This window comes from Pristiophorus japonicus, chromosome 4 (genome assembly GCF_044704955.1).
Source record: "Pristiophorus japonicus isolate sPriJap1 chromosome 4, sPriJap1.hap1, whole genome shotgun sequence".
Classification (NCBI taxonomy): domain Eukaryota; kingdom Metazoa; phylum Chordata; class Chondrichthyes; family Pristiophoridae; genus Pristiophorus; species Pristiophorus japonicus.
The window spans coordinates 250,568,501-250,595,449 of record NC_091980.1 but is presented as its reverse complement, the minus strand read 5'-3'; the positions used below and the strand labels follow the sequence as shown (position 1 = coordinate 250,595,449).

Genomic DNA, 26,949 nt, shown 5'->3' with positions numbered 1-26,949 from the left:
GCGTTAATGTCGGGCGGTGGATACATTTAGCGCCGGGAAATGGTTTGCGTTGGCAACTGTGCCCTGACAGTAGAGTGAAGCACTAAGGGAAGCGTTCCACACTTATCTTAGGGCACTAGGCCGGGTGAGCAACTGGATATCTGGAGCTAAAGAGCCGGCTTCGTAGCACACTAAGAGAGGTCTCCCTGTAGCAAAAAAACATTCCCGATATATTAATCACTCCAAATGAAGTTAAATCGCAAAAAGAAACAATCACACTTGCGTCATGCAATCATTCCTTCCCTCACCGCCGCTGGGACAGCTCTGCACGCCAGCTTTGTCTGGCGGTGTCACTACGGGGTGCTACGGTGCAGCACAAAACACATTTTGAAATGGGGTCGATACCGGGGGCATTGTGCGATGCTCCCGGGCGATACTCCTCTGCACCACCAGTACCGGCACACTGGAATTGGCGAGTTTTAACAGATTACTCAGACCCCAAGTCTACAGAGTATCATTGATTGTACACACATGGCAATTGATGAGCCTATCAACAATTCTGGTAATTAATAAATAGGAACAGGGACTATTCCATCTACATCCAAATGGTACATCACCCCTGCCCGAAAATAACACACACTTCCTAGGGCATACTCTTGCTGCTTCATTATAACTGAGGCAATTAAACATTGCAGAGGATCTTTGAAGGAGGAGGAAAGTTAGTTAGTTCCTTCAAGTGATGGGATATATTGTGCCACCATGGATGATGATGCATCTTCACAACAGCAAAGATCAGGTGCAAGTATGTGAACCAGAATTATTGTGTTCCTAACACAGATTGAGACTGCACACAGGGAGGTTAAAGTAACAGTGACCTCAGTCTTTATTAAGACACTCCAGAGTGAGGAACAGGCCTTCGGGGCCGGCTTATATACAGTGCTCCCAAGGGATGCTGGGATCCCTTGGGACTTCAGGGGATGCGCTCCCTGGTGGCGGAACATGGGAGTGCATGTTTTACAGATACACAACATCACTCACCCCCCAAAAGTCAAATTGAAAACTATTTACAAGGTGAGGCGGTCGGGAGCATTTCTTTCCCTGGTGGACCGCCTTGGTACAAATGTCTGTTCTGGTGTGTTGGCTGTGCCCTCGCTGGGCTGACGTGTTGTTGGCCCTGCAGGGCTGCTGGGTGAGCCTGGCCTTGCTGGGCTGTTGGGCGTGATGGGTTTGATTTCCAGGTCCGGGGTGGTGTCGTTGATCCTTTGGGTGTGTGTTGTGGGCTCGAAAATGGTGGCGTCTGCTGTGGGTTGTTCAGGGCAGTCTGTGAACCGCAGCCTCGTTTGGTCCAGGTGCTTTCTGCAAATTTGTCCATTGTCTAGTTTGACTACAAACACCCTACTCCCTTCTTTAGCTATCACCGTGCTCGCGATCCACTTGGGACCATGTCCATAGTTTAGCACATACACAGGGTCATTCAGATCAATTTCATAGAAACATAGAAAATAGGTGCAGGAGTAGTCCATTCGGCCCTTCGAGCCTGCACCACCATTCAATAAGATCATGGCTGATCATTTCTTTAGTACCGCAGGGGACCCCTGCACTACCTTCCTTGCACTGCTCTTCCTGTTGGTCTTCCATTCCCGATCTGGCTGTGTACCCTTATCCTGTGGTAAGACCAACTCGCTTAACGTGCTATTCACGTCATTCTCAGCATCGTGCATGCTCCAGAGTGAATCCACCCACAGCTCCAGTGCCGCAGTGCGGTCTGTTAGGATCTGCAGGCGGATACACTTCCCACACACGTAGTCGTCAGGGACACCAGAAGCATCCCTGACTTCCCACATAGTACAGGAGGAGCATAACACGTGTCCGAGCTCTCCTGCCATTGACTTAACCCTTAGATACACTTAAATTGGCAACAACAATGCTAAATGTTACTTACTGATTAAGAAAAGAAAAAGAAAAAGCTACTTACCAATCACCAGCCAATCACTTACCCCCTTGGCTGTGACGTCACCTTTCGATTTCTTTCTACTTCTTTTTCGCCTTCTCTCCCTGCTGCAACTGCACCGGCTGGGCCTTTATAGGCCTCGCCCGGACTTCCCGCTGCTCGAACTCCCGTGACACAGTGGCGCGACCATCGTTTACATTTTGTTGCTGCCGCCTGCTCTCTACCTGATCATGCAGGTTGGGGTGAACCAGCGAGAGTCTGGTTTTAAGTGTCCTTTTAATGAGTAGCTCAGCCGGGGGCACCCCTGTGAGTGAGTGGGGTCTCGTGCAGTAACTGAGCAGGACTCGGGACAGGCGGGTTTGGAGTGAGCCTTCTGTGACTCGTTTAAGGCTCTGTTTGATTGTTTGTACTGCCCTCTCTGCCTGCCCATTGGAGGCTGGTTTAAACGGGGCTGAGGTGACATGTTTGATCCCATTGCGAGTCATGAATTCTTTAAATTCGGCACTGGTGAAACATGGCCCGTTGTCACTGACCAATATGTCAGGCAGGCCATGGGTGGCAAACATGGCCCTCAGGCTTTCAATGGTGGCGGTGGCGGTGCTTCCCGACATTATTTCACATTCAATCCATTTTGAAAAAGCATCAACCACCACCAGGAACATTTTACCGAGAAACGGGCCCACATAGTTGACATGGATTCTTGACCATGGTCTGGAGGGCCAGGACCACAAACTTAGTGTTGCCTCTCTGGGTGCGTTGCTCAACTGAGCACACATGCTGCTTTGCCGTACACAGGACTCTAAGTCAGAGTCGATACCGGGCCACCACATGTGGGATCTGGCTATCGCTTTCATCATTACTATACCCAGGTGTGTGCTGTGGAGATCCGAGATGAATGTCTTTCTGCCCTTTTTGGGTAGCACTATGCGGTTAGCCCACAACAGGCAGTCTGCCTGAATGGACAGCTCGCCTATCGCTGCTGGAATGGCTTGATTAGCTCTTGCATTTCAACGGGGATGCTGGCCCAGGTCCCATGCAGTACACAGTTTTTTTACTAGGGACAGCAGAGGATCTTGGCTGGTCCAAGTCCTAATCTGACGGGCCGGGACAGGTGATTTATCATTTTCAAACTCTTCCATGACCATCAACAAGTCTGTGGGCTGCGCCACCATCAACAAGTTTGCAGGCTGCACCGTTTCCACCCCCGTAGTGGGCAATGGTAGCCGACTGAGAGCATCCGCACAGTTCTCGGTGCCTGTGGCGGATGGTATAGTTATACGCTGATAGCGCGAATGCCCACCTTTGTATGCGGGCTGAGGCATTAGTATTTATCCCCTTGTTTTCAGCGAACAGGGACATATGGGGCTTGTGATCGGTTTCCAGCTCAAATTTGAGGCCAAACAGGTACTGATGCATTTTCTTTACCCCAAACACACACGCTAATGCCTCTTTCTCAATCATGCTGTCGGCCCTCTCGGCCTTAGACAAGCTCCTGTAGGCATCGGCGACAGGTTGCAACTTCCCTGCAACGTCAGCTTGTTGTAATACACACCCAACTCCGTACGACGACGCATCACATGCTAGCACAAGTCTTTTACACGGGTTATACAATACAAGCAGCTTATTGGAGCATAAAATGTTTCTGGCTTTCTCAAAAGCAATTACTTGGTTTTTTCCCCCATATCCTGTTCTCACCTTTACGCAATAACACATGTAGGGGATCTAAGAGGGCGCTTAACCCCGGTAGGAAGTTACCAAAATAGTTGAGGAGTCCCAGGAACGACCGCAGCTCCGTGATGTTCTGTGGCCTGGGCATATTCCTGATAGCCTCTGCCTTGGCGTCTGTGGGCCGAATGCCGTCCGCCGCGATCTTTCTCCCCAAAAACTCCACTTCTGTTGCCATGAAGACGCATTTCGATCTCCTCAGCCGCAGTCCTACGCGATCCAGTCACTGGAGGACCTCCTCCAGGATTTGTAGGTGCTCGACGGTGTCCCGACCCATGACCAATATGTCGTCCTGAAAAACCACCGTGCGTGGTACCGACTTGAGTAGGCTCTCCATGTTTCTCTGGAAGATCGCTGCAGCCAACCGAATTCCAAACGGACATCTGTTGTAGATGAACAGTCCCTTGTGCGTGTTGATGCAGGTGAGGCCCTTCGAAGACTCCTCCAGCTCCTGTGTCATGTAGGCCGAAGTCAGGTCGAGCTTGGTGAACGTCTTGCCTCCTGCCAGCGTCGCAAATTGGTTGTCTGCCTTAGGTAGCGGGTATTGGTCCTGTTGTGAGAAACGATTAATAGTTAATTTATAATCGCCGCAAATCCTGACCGTGCCATCACTTTTGAGTACCGGAACAATCGGGCTGGCCCAATCACTGAATTCCACTGGGGAGATGATGCCCCTGCGTTGCAGCCTGTCCAGCTCGATTTCCACTCTCTCCCTCATCATGTGAGGTACCGCTCGCGCCTTGTGGTGGATGGGTCGTGCCTCTGGGACCAAGTGGATCCGCACCTTCGCCCCGGAAAAGTTTCCAATGGCTGGCTCAAAAAGGGAAGGAAATTTGTTAAGAACCTGGGTACATGAGGCCTCATCGACATGTGATAGCGCTCGGCTGTCATCCCAGTTCCAGCGGATTTTGCCCAGCCAGCTCTTTCTAAGCAGTGTGGGGCCATCGCCCAGGACAATCCAGAGTGGCAGTTCGTGCACCGTGCCCTCGTAGGTGACCTTGACCATGGCGCTGCCCAGGACAGTGATGAGCTCTTTGGTGTACGTTCTCAGTTTCGTGTGGATGGGGCTCAGGGCTGGTCTGAGTGCCTTGTTGCACCACAGTCTCTCAAACATCTTGGATTGGCTAGCGCCAGTGTCCAGTTCCATGACTATGGGTAAGCCATTCAATTTTACATTTAGCATTACAGGTGGACATTTCGTCGAAAATGTGTGCACCTCGTGTACTTCAGCATCTTCCTCCTCTCTCTGAGGCTTGAAATTGCTTTGATCCACCATGGACCGATCTCCCTCTGCCACATGGTGGTTTGCAGGCAAGCTCGTTGGAGGTGCCCCATTGTTCCACAGCTCTTGCAAACATACCCTTTGAAGCGGCATGAATAGGCTGAATGGAAGCCTCCACAACACCAACAAGGTGTGAATTGCCTTGCATTCACCTTTTGTTGCGGACTCTGAGTCATCTGGATCACCTGAGGCCTGCTGGCAGTTGCAGACTCATGGTTTCTGCCCTGTATATTTCTGCTCGCAAACACCGTTCCAGTTAATTTGTGAACATTACTGGCACTTGTGTGCTAAGAGATTTGTTTGGTGTTATCACTGGTGGACATAAACGCCTGTGCTATCGCAATGGCCTTACTGAGGGTCGGTGTCTCTACAGTCAAAAGTTTTCATAGGATGGTCTCGTGGCCAATGCCCAGTATAAAAAAAGTCTCTGAGTATCTGCACCAGACTGAGTATCAGCCATCAAACTGACATTGTCCTGCAAGTCGCCCTAGCTTGGCGACGTAGCTCGCCACTTCCTGACCTTCAGATCGCTGGCACATGTAGAACTGATACCTCGCCATTAGCACGCTCTCCCTCAGGTTAAGATGCTCCAGAACCAGTGTACACAGCTCCTCATACGACTTATCTGTGGGTTTCATCGGAGCCAGAAGATTCTTCATGAGGCTGTAGGTCGGTGCCCCGCAGACCGTGAGGAGGACCGCTCTCCTTTTTGCAGCGCTTCCTTCTCCGTCCAGCTTGTTGGCTACAATGTACTGGTCTAGCCGTTCGACATAGGCTTCCCAGTCCTCACCCTCCGAGAACTTCTTCAGGATGCCCACAGTTTGCTGCATCTTTGCATTGGATTCATATACTCGTCGCCAGTTGTTGTGCTCCTAACACAGATGAGACGGCACACAGGGAGGTTAAAGTAACAGTGACCTCAGCCTTTAATAAGATACTCCAGAGTGAGGAACAGGCCTTAGGGGCCGACTTATATACAGTGCTCCCAAGGGATGCTGGGATCCCTTGGGACTTCAGGGGATGCGCTCCTTGGTGGTGGAACATGGGAGTGCATGCTTTACAGATACACAACAAGAATTATCACTGAGCAAACATCTGAAATACTATAACAACAGTTCAGATGCTTAGTGGTTGGGGAAGCCATTGCAATGTTATCCACCTTCATTGAGCTATATTCTATCAGAATGTTGCATGCTGCACAATATTGCTATGAGCAGATGCCTCACCATGGACTTCAATGAGAAGTAGCAAGCTATGGAAGATCAAGATGAACCACTGCAGTTAGGGAACAGGTGTGGGACATACTAGTCAGAGCTTCCAGAGAGTTCTGCAATTGTCTACCATAACTTTGCAAATATGTAAAATAGGATCATGCAACTGCTATTAGTTTACCTGTTTTGTTGTGCCTACTTTTGGAAAAATGCTTGGTGCTTTTCTATACTCTAATGACGAGATTGCAAGCTACGTTACAAGTGACAGAATATATTTTAGTGACTGACTGCATGTGGTGTTTCAATACTTGTGGTGCAATATGCAGTTACAGCAAACAATTAGGAAAGCAAATGGTATGTTCACCTTTATTACAAAGGGATTGGAGTATAAGAGTAAAGAAGTCATACTTCAATTATATAGAGCCTTGGTGAGACCACATCTGGAGTGGTATCTAAGGAAGGATATACTTGCCTTAAAGGGAGTGCAGCAAAGGTTCACTCGGATTGTCCTGTGAGGAGAAATTAAGTAGATTAAGCCTATATTCCCTAGAATTTAGAAGAATGAGAGGTGATTTCATTGAAACATAAAATTCTTAAGTTGCTTTACAGGGTAAATGCTGGGAGGCTGTTTCCCCTGGCTGGGGTGTCTGGAACTAGGGGTCACAGATTCAGGATAAGGGGTCAGCCATTTCGGACTGAGATGAGGAGGAATTTCTTCACTCAAAGGGTTGTGAATCTTTGGAGTTCTCTACCCCAGAGGGCTGTGGATGCTCAGTCGTTGAGTATATTTAACACATATATCGATAGGTTTTTGTATACTAATGGAACCAAGGGATATGAGGAAAGTACAGGATGGTAGAGTTGAGGTAGAAGATCAACCATGACTTTATTGAATGGCGGAGCAGGCTCAAAGGGGCCGTATAGCCTATTCCTGCTCCTATTTCTTTTATGTTCTTATGAGTTTTCAATTGCTTTTCAGAATTTTTTTTTAAAGAACACAAGAAATAGGAGCAGGAGTAGGCCATTCGAGCCCTTGAGCCTGCTCCGCCATTTAATAAGATCATGGTTGATCTGATCATGGACTTGGTTCCACTTCCCTGCCCACTCCCTGTAACCCTGTATTTCCTTATCCCTCAAAAATTTGTCTATCTCCGGCTTAAATATATTCAAAGACCCAGCCTCCACAGCTCTCTGGGGCAGCGAATTCCACAGATTTACAATCCTCTGAGAGAAGAAATTCCTCCTCATCTCAGTTTTAAATGGGCGGCCCCTTATTCTGAGACTATGCCCCCTAGTTTTAGTTTCCCCCATGAGTGGAAATATCCTCTCTGCATCCACCTTGTCCAGCCCTCTTATTATCTTATATGTTTCGATAAGATCACCTCTCATTCTTCTGAACTCCAATGAGTATAGACCCAACCTACTGAACCTATCTTCATAAATCAACCCCCTCATCTCCAGAATCAACCGAGTGAACCTTCTCTGAACAGTCTCCAATGCAAGTATATCCTTTCTTAAATACAGAGACCAAAACTGTCTCAGTACTCCAGGTGTGGTCTCACCAATACCCTGTACAGTTGCAGCAGGACTTCTCTGCTTTTATATTCTATCTCCCTTGCAATAAAGGCCAACATTCCATTTGCCTTCCTGATTACTTGCTGTACCTGCATACTAACTTTTTGTATTTCGTGCACAAGTAACTTCTACGTAATGTGTGTCCATGTACCCTGCTCTTTCGAGCTCCCCTGGCTGAGGGCCGAATGTTCTATTGCCATGGTAATTGAATGGTGGGCTGTCTGGGATTTCTATATCTATACCGCAACAGTGGCAGGAATTTCCTGTATTGTAGATGCTAAGTGCTCACTGTGCTGTCAGAATGTTACATGCTGGGTCAAAACTACTGCTGTCATTATTATCACTCAACTGTTCCTGTGCTTCTGCACACATGCCACTGACAGGAGCCATCACTGGAATTTAGAAGAATGAGAGGGGATCTCATAGAAACATATAATATTCTGACGGGACTGGACAGGTTAGATGCAGAAAGAATGTTCCCGATGTTGGGGAAGTCCAGAATCAGGGGTCACAATCTAAGAATAATGGGTAAGCCATATAGGACCGAGATGAGGAAAAACTTTTTCACGCAGAGAGTGGTGAACCTGTGGAATTCTCTATAACAGAAAATTGTTGAGTCTAGTTTGTTGGATATATTCAAGAGGGAGTTAGATGTGGCACTTATGGCTAAGGGGCTCAGGGGGTATGGAGAGAAGGTGGGAGTGGGGTATTGAAGTTGCATGATCAGCCATGATCATATTGAATGGTGGTGCAGGCTCAAAGGGCCAAATGGCCTGCTCCTGAACCTATTTTCTATGTTTCTATATATTTTTTTTCTATCTGCATATGAGGTCGAATGATCAGTTTCAATATTGTATGATGCATGTGGATGAGGTATTTCAATCCCACCCTGCCCTGTCTAAGAGAATGTTAACTTTGGTTGCTTCTTGGAGCTTGAACTTCAATGCATCTACAGCAGCAGTGACAGCATTTAGGAGAGAAGGTCGTACTTCTGTGTCTATAATCTGTGTAAGTGGTCACGATGTACAGTTGCTACTAGTGTTGTTCCTTCTTAATGGCAGACTAGAGTGCAGGGGATATGGTTCTCAATATTATGCAGAGGTTCCAACATACACTATTGAGAAACAGGCACACTGGAAGTGTGTATTCTGAGGCAACTCAAAGGGGGCATTTAGCATATGCTACTCCACTCTTCATGTGTTGTCCCCTTAACAACCACCTTGACTGTGTCCTCATTCATTACCTATGCCCCCAATTTGTGATGTTTCATCTACATCACTGTACAATGGCTGTGAAGTGAGTGTATCTGGGCTGCTGAATGATTCATGTAGTACTTATAATGTTTGGCGTTCTGGTGAATGCTGTTCAGCTGCGCTGGAAGATCACTGTCTTTCTTCTTCATGCTCTGTGAAGAGTGCAAATAGGGCATAATTAGTAACTAAGCACACTTATCCAACTGTGTATCATGTTTTCATTACATGAAGTATAAAGCACTTGTTGCACATGAGGTAGTTGAAATTGCCTGCCCATGTATTTGAGATTTAAAACCAATACCCCAGTGATGCGTGGCAAAGCTACCAAATGCTAGTCCATTATCTGGGTTTCATGTTTTCTAATTCTGATCTTGTAGGATAATGGTGTTGAACCGTCGGACTATTTGTATTTTTTGATCTGTCTGTAAAGAGATCAGCAAAGAAAACTTGTTGTCCAAAGCTGATCTTGTGAACTGAAGTGATTATTGTTGTTTCCTTTCAGGTGAAGGTAATGGTACGGATTTGTCCTTCCCAAGGAGCAAATGATACATCAGAGTCGATGTCTTTCCTGAAAGTAGACTCTCGCAAAAAACAAATAACCCTTTACGACCCCTCAGCCAGCGGTCATCTAAGCTCGGCCCATAGACGAGCAGCTGTTGCTGCTCCAAAAATGTTTGCATTCGATGCCGTTTTTACCCAAGATGCCTCACAAGTGAGTAGAAGGAAAACATAAATGTTAAAATAATTCAACTTGTAGTAGTGTTAAATTAATTTCTACTTCAATTTAAGCATACACAGTGATCAGCTGATGTGTTTTATTTATTTGTCTTAACATTCCTAGGCTGAGGTCTGCTCAGGAACGGTGGCAGAAGTCATTCAGTCTGTCGTGAATGGCGCAGATGGCTGCATATTTTGCTTTGGTCATGTCAAGCTTGGTGAGCTCCCAAATTTGTTTCTGTTAATTACAATGTCAGACTGGTAATTACATGCTGTCAGATACTGCAACAATAAACCTGATAACGTGTGACTAGATTAGAATTTCCTTTTCAATTGACTTTATAGACTTACCAAATTCTGTTTCTAAATTATTTCTTGAAATGTTAATAAGAAAGACAGTAATAAGCTTTAAAGTGCAGCAGTCGAATTTAGATTTTCCATTTTTGGCAGGTACTGCATTATAATAAATATATTGATAAAGGCTTTCCTTTTAGTTACCAAAATTACTTCCGTTTATCATTTTCCACCCACATACCCCTATTTCCTTCTAACCCCACTCCTTTTGCATCTGTCTCTGGAAAAAACTCTTGCACCAAGCCCTTTGCAACCGCACTTTCAAACTCCCAACTTCCAAATCTTTGGCTCGCTATTCTTCGCAATTCTGCCGCTGTCAATTTTCTCAACCACTGCTTCACCTCCATATTTGATGTCCTCATCTTCAGTAAAACTCATGCTATCTTCCATCCTGGTTATTCCCCTTGGTATGGGCCCTGTCTTCGCTCCCTCAAGTCCAAAAGGCACAGACCTGAGCATATCTGGTACGTAACAGGTTTAATCATCCATCGCCAGATTTGCCTGGACCACATCAAGTACTATCGAGCCTCACTCTCTGTTACTAAAACTACCCACTACTTCCAGATCATCCTGGAAAGCAAAGATAACCCCGGCATCTTTCTCCACAACCAACTGTCTCCTTACACCCCTCTTCCCTACTTTCTCTACCTTCCAACAAGTGTGATGAGCTCATGGAGTTTGTTACTTAGATTGAGACCATCTGTTCAGTTGCCTCTGCTGATATGCCCCTTCTGCGTGACTACTATGACGAATCTCCCCCAGGCCCCCAACGCCCTAGACCTGAACGGGCACATTTCTCCAGTTTCTCTCCCATCTCCCCTCAAGCCCTCTCCAAGCTCACTTTGTCCATGAGATCGCATCCTGCTTCCTTGATCTTATTTCCACGAAACTCCTGACCACCCAACTTGCCTTCCTGGCCCCCGTGCTAGGTGACGTTGTAAATGGTTATCTCTCCTCAGATACTGTCCCCTCCCTTTCAACACCATCATCATCACCTCTCCTCAAAAAAAGAAAACCACCCACGCCCCCTCTACAGTCCCATCACCAACCTTCCTTTCCTCTCCAAGGCTCTTATCACCTACCAAATCCATGCTTGAATTTCTCCAAACAGTTTTCTGCTCCTGCCACAGCACTGAAATAGCCCTAATGAAAATTACAAATGACAACCTCTATGACTGTGATCATAGTGCATTATTCCTCCTACTCCTCGACTTCTCTGCAGCATTTGACATGGTCGACCACATCATCCTCTACCAACGTTTATCTAGCTAAGTCTTTTCTTGATTCCACTTTTACCTGTCCAATCATAGAGAGAACAATGGCTTCTTTTTCCACCCCTGCACCATTACATCTGGAGCCCCTCAAGGATCAATCTTTAGCCTCTTCCTCATCTACATGCTGCCCCTCAGCAACATTGGGTCAGCTTCCACATGTATGTTTTTACTATGTTAACAGCGCTATATAAATGCATGTTGTTGGTTTAATTGCTTGATACATAATTTGTGTCTCATATATTCTAAAATTATATTTTGTTACATACTAGAAATTCAAATTGTATAGAAATTAATAACTCAACATACATAAGCACTATATGTACATAATTCAACATGCATAATCTATATCTGAACTTTCAAGTTAACAGTTTAAAATAAGAAAATAATATGATACCTAAAAATATTTTTTATTTGTTATTTTCCATATAGCATGGTCCTGATTCCTACCCTGCCCACCCAATGGCAACAGTGCAGACGACGGGGGGGGGGGGGGGGCACGGTTAAAAGGGTGGTCGGGCACAAGACGATGTGTTCCCAATGCATTTGCGCTTGCCACCATTTTGAGACCCAGGTTTTCGGGAGCTTTGAGGCTGGCTGCTACATTAACATTTAAATGTTAGTTTAGTGCGATTCTTAGTTAAATTTAGGTCAGGGTCCAAATTCCATCATCAGACATGAGCCTTTAAAGCCTGCACCAGAACTGGCATGTCCTAGTAGTGTGACCAATGGCTGTGTGTGTTGGATACATGAGGATTGGCCCACTCACACACATGAGTTGCAGCCTTCCCAGCAAAATAAACCTGACTGTCCATTTCTGACCTTTTGAAAATTTATAATTAAGTTGTCGTTTAAGAGTGTGTCAGTATTTTATTCAGGTTGATTTAACTTGTCAACAACAGGTTTTTTTTGTGCATTTGTCTGCTCATTAAGGGGCATGCTGCCAGCTCCTGGGAATGATAGCCATTTCCATTTCAGGTACCTGGGGGGAGGGGATTTCTGTAGGGGTCTCCCACTTTGCTGCAACTTCAGTGAAAGAGATGCGGAAACTCTGGAAAAATCATTTACATTTTGTTTAGAAAATGGGTGTGGAATTTATCCCAGGACATAGATAAATATAACATCTCTTGTGCTGAGTTCCACATACTTAGTTGAATATCTCTTTTTATCTTTGGAGTGTATTAACTTGAAATGATTAAACTTGCCTTTTTTTTTTAACTGAAGCATTGAACCTTCAGTTGCTTAGGTTCTAAACTCTGGAATTCTCTCCCTAAACCTCTCCACCTCTCTCTGCCCCTTTAAGACGCTCTTTAAAACCTACCGCTTTGAACACCTATCCTAATATCTCCTTATGTGGCTCAGTGTTAGATTTTGTCTGATTACGCTCCTGTGAAGCGCCTTCGGATGTTTTATTATCTTAAAGCCTCTATGTTAATGCAAGTTGTTGTTGTTGCAGTATTTCCAAATCCCCTGAAACAGCAAGGGCATTGATGACCAATGCTGCAGAGGTCATGTGCAGTTTTAGCGACAGTGCCAGCAATTATTTCCTGAATCTGCAGAACTTGCTTTAATAATACCAGAGCTCAATACTTTTGCACAACAACAACAACAACTTGTATTTATATACTGCCTTTAACGTAGTGAAATGCCTTGGCAGGAGTATTATGAGATTTAAAAAATTGACACTGAGCCACATAAGGAGAAATCAGGGCAGGTGATCAATAGCTTGGTCAAAGAGGTAGGTTTTAAGGAGCATCTTGAAGGAGGAGAGAGAGACGGAGAGGTTTAGGCAGGCAATTCCAGAAGGCATGGTCACCAATGATTGAGCGATTATAATCAGGGATGCTCAAGAGGGCAGAAGTAGAGGAGCGCAGAGATTTTGGGGGGAGGGGGGGAGGTGTCTGGAGGAGACTACAGAGATAGGGAGGGGTGAGGCCATGGAAGGATTTGAAAACCAGGATGAGAATTTTGAAATTGAGGCATTGCTTAACCGAGGGCCAATGCAGGTCAACGATCACAGGGGTGATGGGTGAGCGGGACTTGGTGCGAGTTAGGGCACAGGCAGCTGAATTTTGGATCACCACTAGTTTATGTAGGGTAGAATGTAGGGAGGTCAGCTAGGAGTGCGGTGGAATAATCAAGCATAGAGGTAACAAAGGCAAGGATGAGGGATTCAGCAGTGGATGAGCTGAGGCATGGACGGAGACGGGTGATGTTACGGAGGTGGAAATAGGCGGTCTTAGTTATGCTGTGACTATGTGGTCGAAAGCTCATTTCAGGGTCAAATATGACACCAAGATTGCGAACAATCTGGTTCAGCCTCAGACAGAAGTTGGGGAGACGGATGGAGTCAGTGGCTAGGGAGTGGAGTTTGTGGCGGGGGTCTTCCCAATATTCAAAAGGAGAACATTTCGGCTCATCCAGAACTGGATGTCGGACAAGCAGTCTGACAATTTAAAGATCGTGGAGGGGTCAAGGGAAGTGGTGGTGAGGTAGAGCTGGGTGTCATCACCATACACGTGGAAACTGACACTGTGCAACATGTAGATGAGACAAGTCACCAAATATATTTTGCAGACCAACTTATTAAAATCATCCAGACTACAGGATACACGCAGGCTACCTTCTTTTGCAATGGTGCATAGCCCCAGTGCATTGTTCCATCCCTCACTAATAACACTCATCAAGTATCTTCAGGGGGCTTTGTGAACTCTGCAACAAACTCTGAGGAAGATGGGGTCGTGATTAGAATATCTACTCAAGGACAAGAGACAGTTTCAGGATTGGATGCCAAAATTATGTTAGCTACCCATTGTTCAAGAAAAGCCTCCTTAATGCCAAAATGGGTAGCCAAATTCCTCTTGATGGGAGATTCCATGATTAGCTAGCTGCAGAGATCACACATAAATGAGCTTGCAGGACCCCTGTGCTACTGTATAATATAAGATTGTTAGGAAACCTGCCAATCCTTCCTCCTTCTCATCGGGGATGAACAAGCTGAACAGGGCGCCATGGCATCAGTTTCAGTCTCGGTTCAATAACCCCCAACAGCAGAATGAGTAATCTGCTGCCAAATCCAAACTAGGAATCCAGCTATGCCACCCATTGAGAACAATACGCAGTAAGCCAGACTCGAGTTACAGACAGTCTGAAAAACCTGGTATATACATGAGATATGAGAACGAAACTAGTTATGAATGCTTTATAGTTATTTCTGACAAAAAGGGTTTTGGGAATACGTCTGGATATTCAGTTGTTGTTTGATGGCAAAAAACTCTTTGATGTAGCACTCAACAGGTTAAAATCAGGAAGATTTAAATTCCAACTAAACAAAACACCCAAGCATACCGAACCTAGGTAAAACAAACTGAGCCCCTGTTATAGCTGCAAACATATAGAGATAGCTACTCATATTGCTCTACTCATATTGACCAGCTCCTGAGCGCACACTCTTGAGAAAAGAGTTGAGGGGTTCTCCTGCAAATAGTTCCATTAAATGAGTCTTCTAGCAAACCTGGAGCAATACCATTTGGCACATACTCAGAATATTATCATTGGTAGGGTCCCAGATTCTTATACTAGGTCTCAGATCTCGGCCATATTTCCAGAACAACTGGTGTCCTTTAAGCTGGCTCAGAAAAAAGCATCAATCCTTACCTCTGGGTGTTAGGATTGATGGAATTATCTGTAACAAATTCAGATTTCTCATAACAGACTCACAACTGTATCTCTTGGCTATCATTGTGACTCCAAAATGCTGCTCTACATAGTATTAGTGGAGTCTCTTTTGCTGAAAGTCTCATAACAGAATAGCTGAGCCAATGTTTTGACAGGCGTCCACTACCCTCCTCTCTCAAAACATAATAAGAAACTTCCTTTTGTAGCTAGGGAGCACACTTGCAGAACAGATGGGCAAAGGACACATGATCTTACCAACAATCACAGTGGCACATTAATATACGGGAATTAAGAGCAGTGTGTTTGACCTTATGACACTTGTTAAATCAAATCGTTAGCCAAGCATTCAGACACATAATACTGACATGGTTAAATGAATGGGCAAACAGGGATGCGCAAGGTCCCTGTATCTCTGCTACAGAGATTGGACACTGATAACAGACACTGGGGAAGATTTTCATTGACTATGCTGTTCAGAAATTTGATGGTAGCACCGCGGAAATCGTGGGAAAAAGCTTACTGGCCCGTTTCTGCTCCCAATCTGGCCGACACCATACTGAATATGGTGTACCCATGGGTGGCTGCAGCATCAGTCTGTTTCAGGTGGTAGGCCCATTTATGATGCATATAGGGGTCCTCTGACATACAATATTTCTGGGAGACAGCTGGAAGAAGCGTGCGCTGTGCATGCCTAGGTTTTACCTGGCGGTACAGCCGATGAGGACCAAACACGGTAAGTTTTAAATTATTTTTCTGGGGACGGGGAGCAGGAGTGCTTCTCTGGGCACCACATGAATCATGCGGGCTGCTGGCACTCTGGATTCCCCACTGTCTGCGATCGGCCCACACACACTCATGGACCTACCTTGCTGCCAGATGGCTCGGCCTCCGGGGTGCCTGATGTTGTGCCATCCAGAAGCTGGGTAAGCTGCAGGCGCCTGTTTGGTGATCACCACCATCATCATCATCATCATCATCATCATAGGCAGTCCCTATCACAGCCCACTGGTGGCATGGTAATGAGGCCCGGCCCTCAAAATATGGCATTGGCGTAAGAAAGAACACTAAAGTGTAAATGTGTTAATCTGTCTTTATCTAACCCACTAAAGAAACGTAAACAGCCTAACATTCAAATTTACATTTCAATTCCAGGAAAAACGTACACTATGATTGGAAAGGATAATTCAATGCAAAATCTTGGTGTTATTCCCTGTGCAATATCCTGGCTTTTTAAACTAATAAATGAACGCAAGGAGAAAACTGGCACTCGATTCTCGGTCAGGGTATCTGCAGTGGAGATCTGGGGCAAGGATGAAAACCTTAGGGATTTGTTATCTGAAGTGGCCACTGGTAGCCTCCAGGATGGCCAATCTCCTGGTGTCTACCTCAGAGAGGATCCAATCTGTGGAACTCAGGTATTTTTTATTATACTGTATATACTGCATAGTTATACTATTTTCAAGTTATTTGATATTGTTTCTCAACTCACAGCTTATCCATTGTGTATTGAAGGATGTTTGAAACGTTCTAGAGATGCTTAAAATGTCACTATCGCTCTTTTGGCGGTTTTTTTCATCTTTGCTCCCTTGGTATACATATATTGTTACTAATTGCCCCGGAGAGCTAATCTGTTGAGTAGAAATGCAACCTCCTTCCAATTAGTAATATTTTTCTCTCCACATTCAGCTTCAGAATCAAAGTGAGCTGAGAGCCCCCACGGCAGAGAAAGCTGCCTACTTCCTTGATGCAGCAATAGCCTCCAGAAGGACCAGTAGGCCAGATTGCGATGAGGAGGAGAGAAGAAACTCCCATATGCTCTTTACCCTTCACATTTACCAATATCGAATGGAAAAGAGTGGCAAAGGGGGAAGTACGTTCACTTTAAAGGCCAAATTCTAATTTGTAAAATTAATTTATTCTGCTAATATGGATGCCACAGATAACAGTACATTAATAAATTTACTACTAATAAGTGATGGTTACTACCTGACTTCTCAGAAAACTTCACATTTTGCCTGTCATTAATATTTCATATAGGTACTGGCATTGTTGCATTCATTATGTCTGTTGGTTGAATAAATTCAGAATCTCTGATTGGGTTTGTACATCTTGCTATATTTTTGCAGTGTCAGGAGGGCGTAGTCGTTTGCACCTGGTTGATTTGGGGAGCTGTGAAAAGGTTTTAAGCAAGAGCCGGGATGGTGGCGGTGGCCTCTGTCTTTCACTTTCAGCCCTCGGCAATGTCATTTTGGCATTAGTCAATGGTGCTAAACATGTTCCATACAAGTAAGTAACAAGCATGAAGAATTAAGTGTGAACTCTGAGTAAAGCATTTTGCCATAGAGATTATCAGCTATGAAGAAATAAGAAATTACCCTGACTGTAAAAATATATTATAGATTTCTAAATTCAAAAAGGGCCTCGCATTTTTGGACCCAACAGCCCTTTCTTAATTAAAAAGATAGCCAGGATTAAAATCTGTAGCTCTTCCGTAATTTTTCTGGCAGAATGGCTAGAAACTAGGCCAGGGACAGTTAAACCATGTCCCAACCTTACACCCAAGTTTCCTGGATTGCCTTGTGGGGTGGAACCTCTGCCTGCCTCTTACAACATCAGGGTATGAAGGGTGGGGGGACTGGGGACTCTGGACATCAGAGTTCCTGGGCCTACTTAGGGATTTAGTGTATGGTTGGCATTGTTATGCTTGGTCAGGTGTGCCGGCAAACAACTGGTGGTTGTGGGAACCCCAGACTATTGAAAAGATATCTTTTTAAAATGGGTTTCAAGGGAGCAGTAAAAATGATCCCTGCTCGACAGCTTTGCCCTGTACACACCTACAATGGATTTTCCGCCATATTCAGTGGAGTTGGTGGCATCCCAGACTGGACCTCAGCCGCCATTGCCATTCAAATTGTGTGACCTCTCCCTGACCCTGCAAACTTTGTCAGGGTCAGAGGCAGAGGTCAGGGCCTGGCACATCTCAGCACTTTATCTCTTTTTGCTATAACAGTAAGGTTGTAAACTAGCCAGAATTCAGCACCATTCAGCTAAAATTAATCCATTTATTCATCAGCAAATTGTAAGATGAGAATAATTTAGACTTTTAACCCTTAGCTGTTTAGTACAACTTTTGTCGTGGATCACAGAGGTATGAGGATTGATCCTTGGACTGTGCTCAATTAGCAGATCTCACAAGGGCTGAATCTTGCTGGAAAGATAATGGCATGGTAATGAAGCACGCCTTTATTAATGTGCAAATTGGCCAACAAATTCAGTGGATTTAGAGATACGATGTGAGTTATGCATCTTGCTGGTCGATTTACGCCACTCCGCTGTTTGCCTCACAGAAACGACATCTCACCCTTGGCCTCCCTGTTATTTTTAAGAGCTTGCATGATTTGCACATTAAATGACCATTAAACTTGCCTCAGAAAGTTAAGGCTGGTGATTAAGAGCCTAAGGACTCTTTTAACAATGTGATAATTGTTAATGCAATGCCAATCAACCTTTCTGTCCTAGAAAGAGAATAATTTAAACAGTTCAAACTCATTCCTGTTTGTAGTAAGTTCGTCTGAGAAATTTAAAACATTTCAGATTTAAACTTTAAAAAATTTTCCTCACTTTTCTTTCTGTCTCTTTTCTCTCTGTATCTTAATGTAATCTTTCTTTCCTGTTTTTTACTTCTCTTTCTGTACCTGATTTGACTTTAATTCACCCACTTTAATTCACCCTCCTTCCCTCTTCTTCCTCTATTTCTTTCTCAATTCTTCAATCTCATTGTTTAAGGAGATACACTGCTGGTCCAGCCACTCACTGAGGTCCCAGATGTCATGTTGTCCTCGCTGGGCTGTTAACAGCTCACACTTCCAGCAAGTTATGGTGCAAAAGAAGCTGAAAGATGCAGGAGAAAAATCTAACTGACAGTCTATGCTGTGAGTTGCCCCACTTCCAACAAGATTTGGCCTCATGTTTGACACAATTATTTTCAGTATCAGTGCAGGAAGCTCGGGAATTAAATTCTTTCTATTGATAATTTGATCGAAAAAGCCAACATAAGTATATTTTCTTGAATAAAAAGAATCATTTTAATTTAATGTAAACATTATTGAGGAGTTGTCGAAGGAACGATATCTTTTCATATTTGGATGCAAATCAGTTGACATTTTGCTTGATCTTCCTGTGTTCAACGCCAATTGCTACAAACGGAGAATTGTGGCTAATGAGTGAACATTTTCGTTACATTTGTGGCAACAATAAAAGCATCTGTTTATCTTCTCAAGAAAGGCTTTGTAATTATGAGAAATACAAGTTTTGTAATTATCTGCAGTGACATTTACTGTGCTAACGTTTGTTCGAAGCCACATGACGTATTCTACAGGCAAGGACATATTATCCACATCTTAAAAAAAACTTTAAGCTAATGTTCATGCCTGGAGAGCTTTCATTATGAAATAGGTTGCTTTAATGATATTGAAGAACAGAATTATATGCAGTTGGATTCTGTTCTGTGCCTGAAATGAAATGCCACATTAAAACCAGTCTAATCCTGATTATATTTCAAATAGGAAAAGGAACACATAATGTGAAAATTCTGTTTCAGTGAATGTATAAAATAGCCACTTGACTTAAAATGCTTACTTTCTTTTACTTGAGTGCATTTGTTCTGTTGTACAATATAGAGATAGCAAGCTTACTATGCTGTTGAGAGAATCGCTGGGGAATATAAACTGTAGAACAACCATGATCACCCATATTTCTGACTCTCCTGCTAACTATGCAGAAACCCTGACAAGCATTCAGCTTGCAGCACGAATTCATCGTCTAAGAAAGAAAAAGTCCAAGGTCAGTATCTACTCCATGTAGAATATCAAATGATAGTTTCTAATGGGCCTAGAAAGCATTTATAACCTTGTTACTGTAATTTTTAAAAATGCATTTATGGGATGTGGGTATCGCTGGCAAGACCAGCATTTATTGCCCATCCCTAATTACCTTTAAGAAGGTGGTGGGGAGCCATCTTCTTGAACCGCTGCAGTCTTTGTGGTGAAGGTACTCCCACTGTGCTATTAGGGAGGGAGTTCCAGGATTTTGACCCAGTGACAATAAAGGAACTGTGATATATTTCCAAGTCCGGATGTTGTGTGACTTGGAGGGGAACTTGGAGGTGATGGTGCTCCCATGCGCTTGCTGCCCTTCTTCTTCTAGCTGGTAGAGGTTGTGGGTTTGGAAGTAACAGTAAACCACTTCCTATCAAAGTATTGTAAAGTTCAAAAGCCACATTTTTGCCTCAGTTGCTTTCCTTTTAAATTTGCGGTTCTATTTTCTGAGTAAAATTAATACTTTTCTGTTTGAACTAGTATGCCTCAAGTTCTTCTGGAGGGGAGAGTTCTTGTGAAGAAGGTCGAATTCGAAGGCCACCTCATTTAAGGCCCTTTCACCCAAGAACCACAGCTCTTGATCCAGCTCTTCCTGTATTAGGAATATCCAGTGACCCAGATTATTCTTCAAGCAGTGAACAATCATGCGATACAGTCATTTATGTTGGTCCCAATGGTGCAGCACTGTCTGATCGAGAACTAACAGATAATGAGGGGCCACCAGAATCTGTACCAATAATCCCTTCTCTTAACAAGAGGTATGATCCCAAGAAAGGCAAGGAAACTGCCATTGTTGGTAAGAGGACTGAAAGGGACTATTTCAAATGCAACACTTTTGCTGAATTGCAGGAGAGATTAGAGTGCATTGACGGAAGTGAGGAGCCCATCAAATTTTCTTGCGAGCAAGGACTTTTCATATGTAGTAGTGCAGTCCCTACAAGGATGGAGAATGTGCAATGTATAACAGTACAGGAGATGACACAATCTGCCACTGCATCAGAGAAGGTATCTTCTCCACAAATATATGGAAAACATTCTTCCTTAGAAACATTGTCTCCTAAAAAAGGGCAGAGTCCACATACTCCGATTCCTGTGCAGCAGCGTAACGGATCTCCAGTGAAGAGCCCATCTCACTGTATAACAACCGAATATTTGAAACTGCAAACCAAAGCTGAAGGAAGCAAAATTGAATCAAGTGGTAATACTGGAACAGATGGAATCAAGGAGACAATCACAGCTTCCACAAACGTGCCCAGATCCAACAGTCCGAAAGCACAAGAGCAGGCACAAGCCACACTTGCACCCGTTGTGAGGGAAAAGATGTTTTTCAATAGAAGGCCTTTGCCAAGCCCCGCACCACCACCTCCCCAAACACAAGATAGAAAAATAGTGTGTTCAGAATTCAACAGTGGCTGTGTGATTAGAACTCCTCCAGTAGGAATGAGCCATCAGGTCACAAATAAACCGGAGTCTATTGTAACTGGAAGTCCTGCTGCAAATTGCAGAAGTGCATATAAACAATCTGGTGCATCAGACATAAACCGCCTAAGGTCAGCATTACGGACTGGTTGTATTGACCGAGATATGTTGACCACTACTGTGACTTTGCAGCAGCCTGTGGAACTGAATGGAGAAGATGAACTTGTATTTACAGTCGTGGAAGAACTGTCATTTGAAGGGATTTTGGAAAGTGGTCGACCTGCTAGCATTATTAGCTTTAATAGTGATTGTTCACTTCAGGCCCTTGCCTCAGGTTCACGGCCTGTCAGCATTATTAGTAGCATCAATGATGACTTTGAAGCTTATACCTCACCAGCAACCACTGCTGGAGCAAATATGGACACTGTTGTGCCACACGCAGATGATTCTTTTTGCAATAGTAGCAGACGATCATCAATTAGCTCCTGGCTCAGTGAAGTAAGTATCTGTGCCCTAGAAAGTGATGGGGCACAGCCCTCTGACACTTTTGTTGTGCAATCTTGCTACAGTTATGGTGAGAAGTCTCTGGGGCCTTTTAACTTGGATTCACCTAACATGCTGCAAGACATGACTGCACCACTGACACAGGCTCAAAAAAGCACCTTGAACGATAGTAGATTCTGTTATTCTGAATTGGGTAATAAAAGTACCAGTTCAAGCAGACTTCTTGTCAACACCAACAAAGGTACCAATGCCTTAAGTTTATCCAAAGTGGTTTCTGGTAAAGTTGTGACTGGCACTAATAATTCATCAGTAACTAAAACTAGCACTCCAGTACATTGTCATGTCCCATCAATTTCTGAAGAAGATCCTATTTTCTACTCTAGTCTTCCCAGGAAAATAAAACCTACCTCATCTGTGAGCCACAGCGATAGCACAGTACATTGTGGAGACACACAACGGCAAGAGAACGAACTTGAGGATCCTTGGTTACGACGCACAAATAGCCTTTTGGAACCAAAAGCTGAGGATCAAGCACTTTCAGCAAAGTCATCTTCCAAATCAGATACTAGCAGTCAACTCAAACAGCAAATGAAAACAACCCAGAATACTGGAATTATTCCTAGGCTTCACAAATCTCATACAACTGTTTCCTGTATGCAGAGAGTTGTGTATGGATGTGAAATATCCAATAAATCCAGTGGAGTAAATAGTACCATTGGTGTGAACACAAGGAAAAATGATGTGCCAGCAAAGGTAACACAAGTCAAAAAAGGAAATGTAATGGTTGCTACAATGCCAATAATGCACACCAGTGTCAATGCTGGAGCTATACCCAAAGACCAACGAGATTTTGCTTCAGTTACCAGCAGTTTAAAATCAACTGCATGTAAGAAAACATCAGTACCCAAAACAAGCATGCTGCCGAGGCTCAATGGGACACCTCCAGCTCCCCCAGTCCGGAAATCTAGTCTAGAACAAAAAAACAGAGTTACGCCACAACCTGGTGCCCAGCAATGTACCAGTCCAGAGGTAGATAAAGTATCGCCACCAAAATTAGAGGATGAAATAGATGGAAGACTAAATGTTGCTTGTATTGTTGAAGGTAACAATAACAGACCAACAAACATAAAATCTGATCAGTTCTCTGTTAAAAACATTTCAAATTCAAAATCCAGAATGCCTAAACCAGAAGCTGTACATCGCTGTGGGAGTCAGATGTCGCTCGAGAGAAGTGATAGTCTGTCGTCGGTAAGATCCAAGAATAGTGTGACTAAGGAAAGTGGTCACCCTGTCAACAGCAGCAGAACAGGCCGATCAGTACCGAGACTTGGTGTGTCACCGTCAGCTCCAGTAATGTCTATTCCACCCATTCCTGTAGTCCCTGTACCAGCTAAATCCAATCAAACCAAATGTGCTTCCAACAACAAGGTTGTGGTGTCAGGAAATAAGTGTCGAAGCCTCTCTACAAGTGGTGCAAAGGGGTTAAGCACATCTGTTAAATCATTAACCCAGTCAATGGGTCGAAGTTCCAGTGTGCCATCAAATGGAAAAACAATACCTCGTTCAACACAGGTAGCAAATTGTAAACCTGGCAAAGGAACAATCATGGGAACAAAGCAAGCAGTCAGGGCAGCAAACAGCCGTGTCTCTGAGCTAGCATCTGGGGCCTCCTCCAGTAAAATGAGTCATTTGAGGGGATCTGCAGATTCTGACAGTGGGAATGACAGTGGGATCAACCTCAGTGATGAAATATCACAGATACCAGTCTTGCCTTCTCCATACAGTAAAATAACTGCACCAAGACGACCTCAACGCTACAGCAGTGGTCACGGTAGTGACAACAGTAGTGTTCTTAGTGGAGAGCTGCCACCAGCCATGGGAAGAACGGCTCTCTTTTATCATAGTGGTGGCAGCAGTGGCTATGAAAGTATGATTCGTGACAGTGAAGCTACAGGGAGTGCATCCTCTGCGCATGACTCCATGAGTGAAAGTGGAATGTCTTCATCTGGTCGCAACAGAACTTCAAAGTCCCCCAAAAAGCGGACAGCAGGTAAGCTTTATGCATCTATTTATTGTAGTATTTGGCTCACATTTTTAAGAATGTGAATTTCAAAAAAAGTCGATCTGAGGAAAGATGACTTAGTAACAATGAAAGATGAAGCTATGTTGGGTGAAGGTATATTGTGTGTGCATCGTCTATGTATTTTTTAATAGACCTATTTTTTCCAAGTGTTCTCAGGTACGCGCAGCACCAGTCCAAAGTATAGTGCTAGATGTCTATATTAGTAATTTATTTTATTAATGACCTCAGATCATCATTGAGCCAGTATGAGTTATTCAGCTTCCCACTGAGTAAGACTATCAATATATTGGGCCCAAGTTTCCGATATCCACTAGAACGGCGCACCTCCGAGAGGCCCGCCTATTTTGTGCATTGAAAAGGGCGCCAAAAACTTACCTCGCGATTCTCCCGAGTGCAGCAGGCAGCAGGCCTGTTCAGCAGTCAGCGCAATGCAGCACAACAGCAGGGGGGGGGGGGGCAAAGCTACAGCCCTAGGCCAAAAAGAGTGCTGGCAGTTGCATGCTTGCACAGTGGAGTCTGCCCACGTGTGCAGTAGTTCCTGGCCCCCAGATTCTGTGTGCGTGTGCTGCTGGCTGTATGGGAGGGGCCCGAAGCACGCAGCCCCGAGCCCTGGCCGAATGGGCTCCTGGAGTGGGCAGAGTGCCGATTTCCAGCTGAGGCACGCAGCCCCTAGCCCTGGCCGGGTTCCCGGTGCTCCCGAGCGGGTAGGTGAGGTAGGAACTTTTTATTTATTGATTTATTGAATGATTTTTTATTTTTTATTTATTGATTTATTGGTTTATTTATCATTTACTATTGATGATGGTTCTTTATTTTTAAAAGTGAAGAGTTTAATGCTTTGTAAAATCCCCTAACTTCCCTCTAACTTCCCTCCACCCCCCCCTGCCCCGGCCCCCATCTCTCGCTACCTGCGCCTAATTCTAAAGTGTATGCAAGGTTTTTCTGAGTGAACAAAAGTCGACACTTACTCCGTTCTAAGTTAGTTTGGAGTAACTTGCAAAACCGGCATAAGTGGCTGGTAATGCCCCCTTTCGAAAAAAAAACTGAACTAAAACAAAACTAAACTAACTCACTAGAACTGGAGCAAACTAAATGCCGAGAACTACGATTTCGAAGATACTCCAAACTAAACTAGTTGCTCCAAGAAAATAGGAGCAACTCCACCCGAAACTTGGGCCGCTATCGCTACCATTCGCTAGAAATTGGGTTGTTATGTTCATTTCTCATAGGACCTTTCTTCTTGCCAATTATTTACCAACCCTACTCCACCCCACCCGCTATATCCTTTCTCGAAGGCATTCATTCATTATTTCAAGCGTGCCAGTCGCCCTCCAGTATCTTGCCAAGTGTTCAGTATTCACATGTGAGCCTTGACAGGGAATGTCAACCAGCTATTCAACAGTCAGCCAGTTGCTGCTATCTTTTCAAATTGGGGTGATTTTGGAGATAATCGGATTTACAGGGGCTACAGGTATGGGCTCTGAAATTGCAGGGGCTGAAAGCAGAAAACTCAAAACTCATGTAATCTGGGTGGATGGGGGCGGAATTTGGTTCGTTGCCAGGTGACACCGAGTTCCTGGGCCCTTTTTATACCCATCGGAAATTGCAATTGAATTGAGGGTGGGTGCACAGTAGGGCGTGCTTATTTGTACTGCAAAAATGGCCGCCATGCTCCACCCTTTGTCTATGATTGGTCCCTTTGGAGGATAAGCCACATCCTGAAGTTTCACTAGAATGTGTAAGTGGAACTGCCAATCCCAAGGTCTCACTGACTCTTCAAATTGTAACTTGATCCACTTTGATTTCCTGAAGCGACAGAGGACAGAGCTCCCCAGAAGACAGCAAGGTCCAGCCGAAGTGTCTTATCCCAATCCAAGTACATCCCTTCCCCAGTCGAAGAGCCTTACCCCAGTGCAAGTGCATCCCTCCCCAGCCGAAGTGCCTTAACCCAGCGCAAGTGCATCCTTCACCCCACACATCCCATCCCACCATAGATGGGGCATTGTGTACGGATTGTTAACAGGATTATTGGGTATGAAGTGAATAGTGACAGTGTCGTGACTTCTTGATATCATTCACTCCAACGGTATCCTTTGTATGGGGTTGGAAGAACGTGATCCGTCTTCCCTGAGTTCCCCCTCTATCCTTCGAATTCCTTCCCCCCACCCCAGTCTCTCTCTCTCTCTCTCTCCCTCTCCTCTCTCTCTCTCTCCCACTCACTCTCTCTCTCCCCCACTCACTCTCTCTCTCCCCCACTCACTCTCTCTCTCCCCCACTCACTCTCTCTCTCCCCCACTCACTCTCTCTCTCCCCCACTCACTCTCTCTCTCCCCACTCACTCTCTCTCTCCCCACTCACTCTCTCTCTCCCCCACTCACTCTCTCTCTCCCCCACTCACTCTCTCTCTCCCCCACTCACTCTCTCTCTCCCCCACTCACTCTCTCTCCCCCACTCACTCTCTCTCTCCCCCACTCACTCTCTCTCTCCCCCACTCACTCTCTCTCTCCCCCACTCACTCTCTCTCTCCCCCACTCACTCTCTCTCTCCCCCACTCACTCTCTCTCTCCCCCACTCATTCTCTCTCTCCCCCACTCACTCTCTCTCTCTCCCCCACTCACTCTCTCTCTCTCCCCCACTCTCTCTCTCTCTCCCCCACTCACTCTCTCTCTCCCCTACTCACTCTCTCTCTCTCTCCCCCACTCACTCTCTCTCTCCCCCACTCACTCTCTCTCTCCCCCACTCACTCTCTCTCCCCCACTCACTCTCTCTCTCCCCCACTCACTCTCTCTCTCCCCCACTCACTCTCTCTCTCCCCCACTCACTCTCTCTCTCCCCCACTCACTCTCTCTCTCCCCCACTCACTCTCTCTCTCCCCCACTCACTCTCTCCTCCCCCACTCACTCTCTCTCTCCCCCACTCACTCTCTCTCTCCCCCACTCACTCTCTCTCTCCCCACTCACTCTCTCTCTCTCCCCCACTCACTCTCTCTCTCCCCCCCCCCCACTCACTCTCTCTCTCTCCCCCACTCACTCTCTCTCTCCCCCACTCACTCTCTCTCTCCCCCACTCAC

The 26,949-nt window shown here is 45.0% G+C and overlaps 1 protein-coding gene across 1 annotated transcript in view; it reads left to right on the top strand.

The window, feature by feature from the left end:
- Positions 1–26,949, top strand: part of LOC139262769 (kinesin-like protein KIF26B) — a 203,573-nt gene that overhangs the window by 172,772 nt on the left and 3,852 nt on the right. Inside the window, exons 6-12 of the mRNA XM_070877920.1 lie at positions 9,479–9,688; positions 9,818–9,911; positions 16,149–16,411; positions 16,683–16,866; positions 17,123–17,282; positions 19,676–19,838; positions 20,354–23,846. Coding sequence (XP_070734021.1) covers positions 9,479–9,688; positions 9,818–9,911; positions 16,149–16,411; positions 16,683–16,866; positions 17,123–17,282; positions 19,676–19,838; positions 20,354–23,846 — 4,567 coding nt within the window. The remainder of the gene's footprint in view (positions 1–9,478; positions 9,689–9,817; positions 9,912–16,148; positions 16,412–16,682; positions 16,867–17,122; positions 17,283–19,675; positions 19,839–20,353; positions 23,847–26,949) is intronic.